The following is a 12,747-nucleotide window of genomic DNA, read 5'->3' as shown; positions in this document are numbered from 1 at the left end:
GGAGGGGGAGAACAACACCTCCCTTCTCTGGCTCCGTCACTGGGGTCAACAAAGCACCATCGTCTCCAGTCACAACACACTCACTTTACCCTGTCACAATTCTCAGACACACCTGAAAACACAGTCGCCACCAGCAAGCCATCTAACTGACCTTCTGTCTACGCTTGCTTTGCCTTTCCACTGATCCACCCAAGTGCAAAATCCAAGGCTCCCCCACAGTTCAATTAGTCAAATTAAGTCAACTCAACAAATGACAAAAATGGTTCAGATGCTCCACTTGATAACATCTGTTAAACAGGACACACGCACACAAAAAAAACAACAAATACACATCAGTTATATATAGTTTAAGCAAAGAGATCTGGAATTAAGTAAACTAATCTTTTTGAATTATTTGGTAGAGAGCAGTTCAATACTGGCACACACCACTGTCAAGTCTGGCTAATACTCAAGGTTCTGTCTCACTACGTATGCTTTGAAGTCGTTTAATATTCACGGCTAAACTTAAAAACACAACTAAATCTAACGTTTCAACTAGTACTTCTGAAATAAAAACCTATAAATCGGTAGCGTTAGGGGAAAAAAAAAAAACACACTTAACACGGAATAACACGATGAAGTAAAGAAATTAAGGTCCATGGCTTCGCTAATGCTGACTTCTTACACACAAACACACACACACACTCTGAAGCGTTTGTTTCCCCCCGGATATTGTGCATCATAGTAACTAAACAATCACTGGTAGGTAGGTGAATCTATTGTTCACACGTGGATTTTGTCGACAAACACCACTGGTGGATTTACATTCACGCTGTTCTCTCACACACACACACACCACCACATCTCCCCCTCTAGCGGTAGAACTCACATCTGTCGCTACAGAGCATCCTAACACACACACACACACACACACGATTCATCAGATCAGGAACTTCAGATGAGTACACCCCCCCCCCCCCTTAATCAAAGGAAAATATATATATAACAGTACAACAATACAATCATTTTCTATTTGTAAACAGGTAGAAGCCACTTGACTTGTTGCATCTTCGGACACAATTAGGATCAAGGCAATGAAATGTGGACGACTTTTGCACTGTTAAAATAGCATCTTCAACCAAGATTTTGAAAGTTTTTCTTCTTTCCTCCTTTCAAAACACCATTTGTGGCAATGAGAGTGATTTAAAAAAAGCAAGTAATATTTCGCATTTTGATGTACTTAATGAAACATTTAAAACATTTTGAGACAAAAAATTAAAGAAAAAAAAAAACACCTCTCAGTAGGCCATGTGAGAGGCTACAGTATGCATAGATACAGATTCGCCTTTCTCTTGGTTTATAGGTCTGACACAACAGAAAATTTTCCACTGACAGTCACACACTCACACAATAAACACTCCCCACTTTTGATTTTTTACATCAGTGGAGTGGAGGCCTGGAGGAAGAGGAGAGAGGGAGCGTTAGGATTTCTACAGCCCGTCCTCCACCCCCCACATTAGGCCCCCCACCCTCTAAAGACAGCATATTGAAAGCAGTGTGTTGAGCTTCTCCAGCTTAAAGCAGTTATTTGGCAGAGAAAAAAAAACTTACAGACCTATACATAGTTTTCAGTGCTAGAAGTTGGATTTTCCTTTCCTATAAGGAGTAGTAGTTTTATTTTTTAATTCACCTACAAGGGGGGGAGGAACTGGCTTGATTTCCTGAGAACCATTGCTGGTTATTTAGCAGACAAAGAGGAATAGTTCAAATAACCAACGCCATGGCCAAAAACACTGATCCGAATTCCCAGAGTTACAAAGCATCGTCTTCATCCTCAATAAGAGTTTATTTTTTTGTGTTTTTTTATTAGTTTTGTACATTTTTTATACAGTTTTTTTTTAAAGGTTTTTAGATTTTTTTTTTAAGGATTTTCTTTTTCATTCCATCTTCTCTTTAAAATGAAGAATGAACACACGTTCCACCTCCTAAGTCTTGTAAACAAGAGGTTGCAGTGTGGCACCTCCAAAACATTGAAAGCCTATTCTGAAAGTGCTGTTCCCCCCCAGCCCACTAGGGGGCTAGTGGGAGGGCTTGCTAGATAGGACCCGCCCCCTATATTAGGATGGGCGGGACTCGCTAGTCCCAGCTGCGGCTACAGTCTTTTGCACTGCAGAGCTCAACGTTCTTTAGTTTTAAAACAAAATTGGTGCAATACTTTTTAATTCTCACTTTTATTATCACCAGATAATCCTCCTAAATCAGCTTTTATTCTTCTTTTAACTATCTGTTGATCTTGAACTCCACGACAACGCAGTAAGGTAGGCGTGCCAAGGCAGAGAGGAGCGCACACATACGCATTCGCACACGCAATCACACACACAAAGTACTTCCACACACGTGCGCGTGCACACGCATACACACATACGGTAAGGACCTCAATGAGTAAACAGCTACACTGGAAAAACTGGCTGCTCCCTCTATATTGCAGATTATATATACTGAGAAAAAACCACATTCAGTGCAAAGTTAAAAAAGCTCATAATCCAACATTGTCAGCAAACAAATGCAAAGAAAAATAAAAAAAAAATATGAAAAAAAAAAATTTAAAAATCAAAAGAAATTGGAATTCAAATAAACATGACGAATGAAACAAAATATATATAATAATAATGAGCTCGATTGAAGCTTTTTTCGGTCTGAAAGAGCACTACCTGGAAGCAAATATCCATCCGTTCACATTATAGAATTGGCCTGCATGATTCAAGTATTCCGACTGATATGTTTTTGGGCTAAAACAAAGTGGACATATGTGCAGAGAGAAACGTAACTTGTTTTCCACAGGGGAGACCCCGTTTTGTTGTATATCTTGTAAGTGAGAAAGAGTCCGACTAGTGCCATTGCATTTATAACTACTTTTTTTTTCTTCAGTTTTTCATTTTTTTTCTGCTGCTTATTGATTATTCTCTACTGACCCTTCCCACGGCCTGTCTGATTGGCAGGCGGGTTCACATGGAGTCTCCGGCCCCCGCCAGGTGATCCACCGGGAGGAAGGAGCTGATTGGAGAAGGGCTGCTGATCCTCCCCCCCTCTGTGCCACTGGAGCTCCCCCATAGGCTACTGGAATAGTTGGGCCCGCCCCAGAGGGAGGAGCTGTGGAGATCGCTGCTGTTCCACTGGTTGGGTTCAGGAGCGCGGCTGGGGAAGGGGTGAGACTGCTCCATTCTGCTCTGAGAGGAGCCAATGGCCTGCCAGCCGGAGGAGGGAGTGGCCAATGACTGCCCTTGTGCAAAGAAACGGTTGATTTCCTCCTCGCTGGCAAACTCAGCCAGAATAGTAGTGTTCCCCAAAACACACCTGAAGAGAGACGACAGGTGAGACACAGAGCTTCAGTCAGAGCTTCTGCTGCTCCAAAACATCCACAATTCATGTGCATTCAAGAAACCGGGAATCGGTACACACGTGAACCTTAACTGTAGTAACCTTTAACTGAAAAACAGTGTTGACAATGCAGCATGGAACTATCAGTATTTTGGGAGCGACCTATTTTCAATTCTTTAATTGGTGCTTCCTGATACTGCTTTGTGTGTCCGAGTGAGTGAGTGCTTCATTACAGAAATGGACATTTAGTGTTTGTGTGTCCTTTGTCCTTACATGTGCAGGCTCTTCTGGGCCTTGGCGGCCTCGTCCTTTGAGCTGTAGCAAACCACGGCATTACCGTGCGGCAGATTGAGGTGGAATGTGATTAGTGGGCCGTGCTGCATGCACAAGGTCCTCAGTGTTGAGCCGTCAATCTGAGACAAACAGACCAAAACACACACAAGGTACAACCGGGGTTGTTGAGCAACTGATGACCAGAATCATGAACAGTTTCTTTTAAGTGTTCAATTTGATACAAATGAGATAACAGAAGAAAAGAGACCCACATATTTTCTCATAGATAATTGTTCATGACTTTTATGGCTATAATAACAAATGTACATGCCATTACCTGAGGTGTGAGATTTTTCAGAACAAGCCATTGGCTTCTCCCTGAGCTGCTGCTGCTGTCACCCCAACTGGAACCTGCCAACACAGTAAACGATTATTAGCAATGACTGATAATTGTGATCCATTTATAATTTTTTTGGGACAATTTAGATATGATTACTGCTGTCACTGTTCTTTACCAGGTGTGTATCTGGACTCAGAGGCACCCCAACCTCCCAGCCTCAGAGCAGATGGGTCCCAGCCGGAGGAGGCGGAGCTGGGCTTCTGGCTTGTGAGGCCGGGTGGTGGTCTGGAGGGTGCTGCCACAGACAGAGCCTTGGGAGGCAGGGGGACCTTCCACAGCTCATGGGCCAGGGAGGAGTTGGACACAGAACCAGCCCCGGGAGACCACTTTGACTCACTGGGTCTGGCTGTAAGGACAGAGGAGGAGAAAAGGCTTTAAGGAGAACCAAAGACAAGTCAAAGTTACATGTAGCTGAAAAGGTCTCTATATCTCTATACGTTTTGGATTCACAGATCTAGGAATTTTATTTTATTGTTGTCACTATTGTCAAATTTAATCTTCTTTCTCCCTCCATGTGAAGTTCAAGATGGCAACAGATGAATTTCCAACAAGAAAGGCATACCTGAAGTGCTTTGTGCTGTACTGGTGAGGGAACCGCTGTGGCTGGAGGCACGAATGGATGACCAGGCACTGTTAGAAGGCATCGTGGTGTTTAGTGATGAGGATGGCCCTGGGAAAAAACAAACTGAAGGGTAAGTGTCTGTGTTCAATGGCATTTAGTTAAAATGGCCTCCGCTGAAGATTGTATAGCCAAAAAGTCAAAGTAGTCATGCTTTTGCCCAGTCTAGGAAACAAATTACTACTTCAGAGTGTTGGCCATGGGATGCATCTTAATATGCAATTCTCTCTTAACACATTAAGACCTAAGGCTGCCTACAAAAAAATAAATCACACTCTTAAACCTGAGCATTATTTTAAAGGTCTCATATTATACACTTTTCTGTCAATATTATATGGTCTTAGAGGTCCCTAATACGTTTTTATTTAGTTGTTTGCTGAAAAAAACATTCAGATCATTTATTGTAGTATGCCTCTATACCCTGATTTTCAGCTAATCTCACGGTGGCCTATTTTTAAAACCGAGCTGCAGCTCCCCTCGTAAATATACTATCTATGAGCTCTCCCCGCCCCTGTCTGGAAGCGAAGCCATTGGCGTTTGCCCATAGGTCCATAGCTTGCCGTGCCTGTGCCGTTACCACGGTTAGGTTTACCCTGAGAAGAACCATGTCTAGTGCTAGTAACGCAGGAGCTCACCCGCACTTTGAACAGTTTGACATGACCAATCCTTGTCTACATGAAAGACTATGTTCATACAGATGCACTGACAGCCACAAGCTAATGGAAACGGCATGTTCACAATAAAAATGCAGCAAAAGATGGAGGCTACTGCGAAGCTAGCTCGGAAGCTAACGGCTAAAAATATCACTAAAATCAGTGAAAAATTAGCTTCAAAGTTAGACTTCGACTATTACCTTCCAATGCTTTGTCTTGCTAAAAATTTTCAGACTGCTGTGGGGAATATAAACAGTGTGTTATGAGCAAAAGCTGGTTGCTTGTCCCAAAGCTAATAGCTATACACCAGACAGGCAAAAATACCAATAAAAACAATTATTTTAGTTTCACCGTTTAAAAAAAAGCACAAGTAGCTTCCTATCCGTTGTGTTATTAAAAACGAGGCATTAATAGACTGCTGTGGTTAAGATAAATTAGTGGAGTATGAGCAAAAGCATTCTGTGTTGGTGTATGTAACATTCAGCATGCTATGCTGGACTACAGGCATCTTGTTGCTTAGCGGGGAAAACAACATGGCTGTCGCTCGGAAAATGTTCCATCGGATCTCGGGGCCGTGGACCAATAAGAAATGGGGGGGTGGGGTTATCATAGAATACTGCACGGTGGAAGTTTCTTTATATGTCCATGGAAGTTTCTGGTTAATAATGTGGGGGGGAAGCATGGACATATAAAGAAAATATGGGGAAGTGGCTGTGCCGACTGTGACGTTATAGTCGGTGAGAATTCTGACTGGAGTATATTGGAGAGGTTTTCAGAAAGAGGGAGGTTTTTTTTTTTTTTTTTTTTTAAACTTTGGCAGTCCCTAGGCACACCGTGGACCCATAGTTATGTTCCAACACATTTAAAAAGTGCGTTTTGCATAATATGTGACCTTTAAAACAACCTCCCAAAACCTGAATGTCAACGTTTAATAAATTCAGTTTTTTCCGCCTCCATTGCAGATAGAAATAAAATCAATGTAAAAGCTTAAACCTTTGGCCTGTAAATCCCTGTCTTTGCTTAAACCTTTGGCCTGTAAATCCCTGTCTTTGCCTTATAATTCATGAAGATAAAAAAAAAAAAAAAAAAAAAACATCAATAAACATCATAAAATATGACTTAATTATAAAATGTCAGCCTCTGTAGTAGATGAAGACATGAAAAAAAGAAATTATTTTACTGTGTAAAGTTTTCAAATGGCTTTTTTATTATTATTATTATTATTATTATTTATTTATTTTCATCAGCCTATTTGTGCCCTGCTATAGTTGTCTGGCAACTTTATTAGCAGTTAATTCTTCCGTGGTGACTTTTAAAAATAACAATCAAATTAAAATATCTGTACGAAAACTTGAGATTAAATATTGTTCCCAAATTATTCAGCCCTAATGGAAGCGCATATTATGTGTAACACCTGAAGAAATACAACCTGAGTGATTGCATGAGTTAGTAAGTGAGTCAGTGTTTCCTACCGTTGTTCCTGTCCCTGAGGTGGTCTGTGTCGCGGACGGTGTTGATGGAGAGGTTGTTGATGACACTGCCGGGGGTCACAAAAGGGTCAGTCTCAGGGTCAATGTTGGGGTAACCTTTCCAAGGCTCCCCTGGCCGGAACTCTGCACACACAAAGGGAACATACAGACACCGCGATGAGCAGTTTTGTAACGCAAACCTTTCGCCTCGTTTGTTTTTACATGGGGGAGCGGGGTTTACCTGGGGGCCAGGCGACAGTGTTTCCATGGGGCGGGGGAGTGTTGGCACGGGGCGGCCAGCCGTCGCCCACCGAGCCCATTGATTGGCCGTGTGGGCTCAGGGGAGACGGGCCAGGAGACAGGAACTCATAGAAGGGAGAGTCCTCCAGACGCAGCCCAGACGACATAGCACCTGTGAGACCAACACACACAAACATGAGGATCCCGCTGACTACTACTCACTGATTATGTTATGACAGTATGCAAGGACACAACATGTGAGTTTAAATCATGGTGCCATCGGAATATTGTACTATTGGTTTTATTTTTTTATTCTTAAAATCGTCATTTAAAAAAGAAAGTCAGGGAAAGAAAACAATGGGGTCAAAGCGACTTATAGATTTTCAGAATCTACAAGCCATTTTCACATATATGAAATAGGTCTCTTTAGAATAACTTAAAATAATCGCTGCATAAAATATTCTGTGTGTTGTTATGTTACAGCATGTACTACAATTAACTGGACAAACATAATTATTCTTTACCAGGTTTGCTGTTCTGCTCCAGAGGGTCAGTAGCCCAAAGTTTCTTCAGTTTGGACTGGGGCGGCTCTTTGTAGCTCATAGGTCCGCCACCACTACCACCACCCATGTCCATGGATACATTCAGGTTAGAGTTCAAGCCTGCAAGGAAGCGTGTAAGAAGAGAGAAAACAGCACAGTGAGATGAAATTCAGTCACCGTTTTAAATCTAGCTAAAAGGTCATTGACATTCTGATAGACATTATAAAGCAAATATCTATGCCTTCATTTATAGTCATTCAATTATACCGACTTAATTCTGAAAACGACGAGTAGCTGACATACTTAAAGGGAAGTTGCTGAAGGATCCGAGAGCAGCAGCATCCTTCTGCATGTCAGGGGCATTGTGGTTCATGTAGTTATCCAGGTAGGGTTTGAGGGGTGGGGCCTGTTTCAGCAGAGAGGGGTCCAAGTGCCGTGGTGGCTGCATCATTGATGGAGATGAACCAATAGGACGTGTCTGGACGGATGGTAAGAGAGGTTAGATAGAGAAAACATCTCTCAATCGAGCAACACCATAGAGAGACTATGGTTTCTGATCCTGAAGTGGGATTCAGAGACACGCACACACACACACACCTGTTCAGTCTGCCGTCCCATAGTCATGGCTCTCTGGCTCTGAGCCTTCTGCTGCTGTTGCTGCTGCTGCTGCTGCTGCTGCTGTTGTTGCTGCTGCTGCTGTTGCTGCTGCTGCTGCTGGAGGAGAAGACGCTGCAGGTGGAGGAATTGAGCATTTTAGTCGCAGGAAATGGCTTTTACTGCTAGAATTGCAAATGCAGGAAATTGTCAAGTTGTCATGTAATGTTCAATGGCCATTTTTCCGTCACTCTACCTGTAACTGGTTGAGCTGTGACAGTTGGCTGAGCTGTGACAGCTGATTGAGCTGGGAGAGTTGGTTGAGCACAGCGACCTGCTGGGGGCCGAACAGAGGGTTCAGACCTCCGTTACCTCCCGGGTACTTCAACAAGGATGGAGGGACCTGAACACAAAAACAATATTTAATTTTTAGTTTGCCTGTAAATGGGATATTAGACACAAATAAAACCATGTATGGAAGAGAAGGAGGGTGGAAAAGTGGCAAAATTGTGGATAAGTATATTTTTATTAAACCAATTTTTTGAGTAAAACATAAAAAAAATATTTGGTGTGTGCACTACCTGAGAGGGCAGGATGGGTGGAGGCACTTGGTTACGAAGGTTGGGTTGGGGAGGGATCTGGGACTGGGGGCCACCTCGGCCCTGTGCTACGCTGTTGCCACCCATCATAGGGTTTACATTCTGAGCAGATAGGACACAAAAAGAGAAATGGTCAAACAAATTACAACATAATTAAGGTAATAAAAGTATATATACTTTTTTATTTTCACATTAAGTGATGACATCCTCTTTCTTTATCCTTCCACACTCACCTGCCGAGCGGCCCCGGGACTACAGTGGGCAGGGGATGGCCCAGGGTTAAGACAGGGGATAGACTGAGCAGAATTGGAAGGGGGAAAGCTCATGCTTTGATTGGAAGAGAACTCATCAGAAGTTTGGCTATCGTAAGCAGAGGAGGAAACGGACAGCTGCGGAAGCAAGGCCAGGTTCACAGCAGATGGACGGCAAGCACAGAGGGACAGGAAGCACGGCAGCAGCCAGAGAGGTGCAGAGAGGGAAGGAGAAAATAAGTAAAAGAGTTAATTTTACAGAAGAAGAGAGGGAAAGGGAGGGTGAGGGAGCAAATAAAGTAATAGTAGAGGAAGCGGTGCAGGAGAGTATGACAGAACATACGGAGTGGGGTGGAATGAGTGGTGGTGGTGGTGGGGGGACAGTAGAAAAAATAGAAGGTGTCAGCAGAGGATGGAGTCAGTAAGATAGAGAGAAAGATAACAGACAAGAAGCATTGAGAGCAAAAGGAAAAGCAGCAAAGCAAAACGAACACACGGTTGCTTCGTACAGAACTAATACAAGTAATTATCTTTACTGCATAGTTAGAAATAACTTGTAGAAACAACTTGCAGATCTACCTAATATTAATACAATTGAGTATGTAAGTGTGAATATATATATATTATTTTTTACTGTTGCTCGTAACTGTCGCAGCCCATCTAATAATTCATCAGGATGACGTTCAAACAGCTAGTATCAAATAAAATATTCCTTTCAGCAGTCCACACATCAAATGCAGTGTTTTAGAATAACCACTGGGGGGCACAAAAGGGCTTAGGGAGCACTACACCTACCTTATCATCCCCACAGTGGAAGTGAGGGTGACCAAAACAACATCTAGTAACATTGTGTTTTAAACAGCAGAGCATATTAGCAACCCATAGCATACCAGGGAAACACTGATGTTTGCGCATACCTTGTCATAGTAAGAGCTCCGATCCATGGCAGGCTCCTTGTGGAGCTGATGTCGAGATCCAGGGTTTTTCCCCATTACTCCATTGTAGTCTCCCATGCTTCCCATGTCCATACGCTTGTCCTGGACCATCCCTCCTCCGCTCTTCATGGAGTCGTCAGGAGAGTCTCTCTGCAAGGGGAACAGCGAAAAATATGATTATATAGTCAGAATAGAATAAATAATCACATTTAATCACAATCAACCAAAACGGTAAATTAAATCCAGCAAAATCATACAGTTGAAATACAAAAAGAAATATGCAACCCCGGCTTAAAAATTGTGTTTCCAGGGGCCTATTGCATAAAACTAGGATAAGGGATTAACCTAGGATATTTCGGTTATCCTGGCTTGCGTTAGCCATGATCCGGTTGCATAAAAGCGGAGGGACATAAGTTACCATGGAAATTTATCCTTTACGTTTAGCCTGGTCCCGACCAGGTGTGGGTCAAATAAATTCACTTTGTACTTATCACTATATCGAGGTGCATCTAAAACAAAATTCAATATCAATTAAAAATTCCTTTTTTCTGTAATTGAATTCAAAAGTGAAACTTAAATATATTCTAGAAATTCATTACACATGGAGTGAAATTAATCTAGAATAAACATACTTTTCAGAAGGTCGACATTTCTGTATTATAAATCCTTTTTCTGATTGGTTGTATGTAACATTCTAATATTTTGAGATACTGGATTTTTTATTCCATGATCAATCAATCATCCAAAAAAAGGCCTGACATATTTCACTTTGTGTAATGAATCTATGAAAGTTTCACTTTTTGAATGGACTTTCCATGATATTAATTGTTTTAGATGCACCTGCAGACTGCTCACTGTCAACTATTTTATCATAAAACAATGCAGGGACATCAAGAACAGTTGGCAGAGAATACATCTCCTGTATGAAATGAACTGCCCCCTCCCCTCACTTACGGTTTAAACTAGCAAGGCATTGTGGGAAAATGGGCCGTCTTTTCCATTTTTCCATCAGTAAATCTGTGTTCGATCTCTGGGTCTACTTCTGAAAGCTGTGGGCTGGCACTTAATAGAATTACTTACACCTGGCTTGACAAAGCGGCTCCTTTACATCCTGGATTGGTGTTTATGCAACTGACTAATCCAAAGTGCCCAGGCTAGACTTTGTCAAGGCTGGTTTTATCAATCATCCTGGATGTCTTTATTCCACTTTTATGCAATAGGCTTCTGGTGGAGCCTGTACAACTGCCATTCAATTGTGTATCCAAATCAAGTAGCCATAGTAACACGTTTTTTTTCATAATGTGGACGTTTAATGAAAAGATTATTCTACAGTGGTGATTAAGTTTTTGCTTTAAACATTATTAAAAGGTTCCATTCACGCTTGAGGTTACTTTTGACCTAATTTTGAAGTGAAAAGTGGACCAAGAGACAAAACTGATTGAGATCCAAAAAATTGAAAACAATGCTTACAGAGAAGTTCATGCTGTTGAAATGGTTCATGAAGGGTTTCATCCATGGTTCATCCTGTTTGTTGACTGGTTTGTTCATCTAAAACATTGCGGACAAAAACATTAATAACTATTAACACTTCAAGTACAACAAAGTAGCTGAAAGAACTCCAAACTTTTATGCCAGGTGTTTGTGTTTTAAAGCAGCTCCGAGTAACATTTAAATATCTTTTAAACAGCCTCATGTTTCCTCACTTAATCATAAATGACCTTTAACAGCAAACGAGACCATCAGTGCAAAGAAAGATGTTTTTATTACTGCGTTTGGTCTGGTCGCACACCCAGTCCGATTTTCGGTTCACGCGTGCATGCTCTATGGTCACATATCCGTATTGGTCGCAGATTTCAGTGTGGCGCAGCAACGCGATTTGAGAAGCCTATCACTCCAGGTGAGGGAAGGAGAGCGGGAGCCTTGTTTGAGACAGTTATTTGACGTCATAATGACTGGTAACGGGGCTGAGCCATCAAAGAAAAAAAAGAAAATGCAATGAAGAAAAGCTAAAAGGGAGAGCGATAGGCGGGCGGGAGGGCGTTGCCAAGCAACGTATACACAATTTCACGGTAGCGAACTAGACTGCTAGCCTGGCTCCGCCCGCCTACCTACTTCCGCTCAATTTTCATTTCACTTCAGTAGTCAGTCTGGGTGTGCGGTGTATTCATGGGTTCCTGCTCAGGCAGATCTCTGCCTGTCCAATCAGCGAACAGAGCGAGTGGCTGAGAACGATGACGTCGAAGTCGCTCTCCAGTTTCAGTTGAATGCTGCGTTCCTTTACACTCGGGAATCGGAAATTTCCGACTTTGTAATTCCGAGTTCCGACCGGTCTGTGTTCCAGTGCATCTGCTCGGGAAAGTATGGACGCCTACAACCTTTCTCATCCAAATAACTAAACGTTAGGCTCTAGCAAGTTACCGTTGCCAGGTACGTTAGATCCATTGAATACAATATGTAGTGAAGTCGGAAATTTCCGAGTTCCCTGTACAACTGAAACGCACCGCCAGAAGCCGGCTCATGACATACGTCTGACCAAACGTGATGCGATTGGTTGGCTAATCCAGAGTGGCACTGGGCAGATCCAATAGTTTTAAACTTCAAAAGACACCCGCCTCCAAGTGAGTGAACGTTTGCCAATTACAGCACTTCCAGACCTTCTGTACAAATGAAATGAAGTACGATGGTCTGGTAGCACCAGGCTACTAGACTGCAGTGTTTACTCCTAAATGAATGAGCGGTAGCCTACAAAAACAAAGTTTACTTTGCCTCACCAGCATCATCAGATGACCATTATTCATCTGAAATAGTCATTATT

The 12,747-nt window shown here is 42.3% G+C and overlaps 1 protein-coding gene across 3 annotated transcripts in view; it reads right to left on the bottom strand.

Annotated features, from left to right (window-relative positions):
- Window positions 1–1,024: 1,024 nt before the first annotated feature.
- LOC307263214 (trinucleotide repeat-containing gene 6A protein-like) overlaps window positions 1,025–12,747 on the bottom strand; it is a 51,748-nt gene continuing 40,025 nt past the window's right edge. For all 3 annotated transcript variants that reach the window (XM_080044318.1, XM_080044320.1, XM_080044319.1), the window contains 14 exons: window positions 11,403–11,480; window positions 9,915–10,082; window positions 8,729–8,848; window positions 8,404–8,550; window positions 8,151–8,282; window positions 7,857–8,031; window positions 7,536–7,673; window positions 7,013–7,183; window positions 6,775–6,915; window positions 4,593–4,700; window positions 4,146–4,376; window positions 3,968–4,041; window positions 3,631–3,770; window positions 1,025–3,333 (listed from right to left, as the gene is read on the bottom strand). In XM_080044318.1, the coding sequence (XP_079900444.1) occupies window positions 2,985–3,333; window positions 3,631–3,770; window positions 3,968–4,041; window positions 4,146–4,376; window positions 4,593–4,700; window positions 6,775–6,915; window positions 7,013–7,183; window positions 7,536–7,673; window positions 7,857–8,031; window positions 8,151–8,282; window positions 8,404–8,550; window positions 8,729–8,848; window positions 9,915–10,082; window positions 11,403–11,480 (2,172 nt within the window). In that variant the 3' untranslated portion in view covers window positions 1,025–2,984. The remainder of the gene's footprint in view (window positions 3,334–3,630; window positions 3,771–3,967; window positions 4,042–4,145; window positions 4,377–4,592; window positions 4,701–6,774; window positions 6,916–7,012; window positions 7,184–7,535; window positions 7,674–7,856; window positions 8,032–8,150; window positions 8,283–8,403; window positions 8,551–8,728; window positions 8,849–9,914; window positions 10,083–11,402; window positions 11,481–12,747) is intronic.

Source organism: Ammodytes marinus, assembly GCF_949987685.1.
Source record: "Ammodytes marinus genome assembly, chromosome: 16".
In the NCBI taxonomy this organism is placed as follows: domain Eukaryota; kingdom Metazoa; phylum Chordata; class Actinopteri; order Uranoscopiformes; family Ammodytidae; genus Ammodytes; species Ammodytes marinus.
Note: the sequence above shows the minus strand (reverse complement) of the source record. Positions and strands in the feature narration are given on the sequence as shown.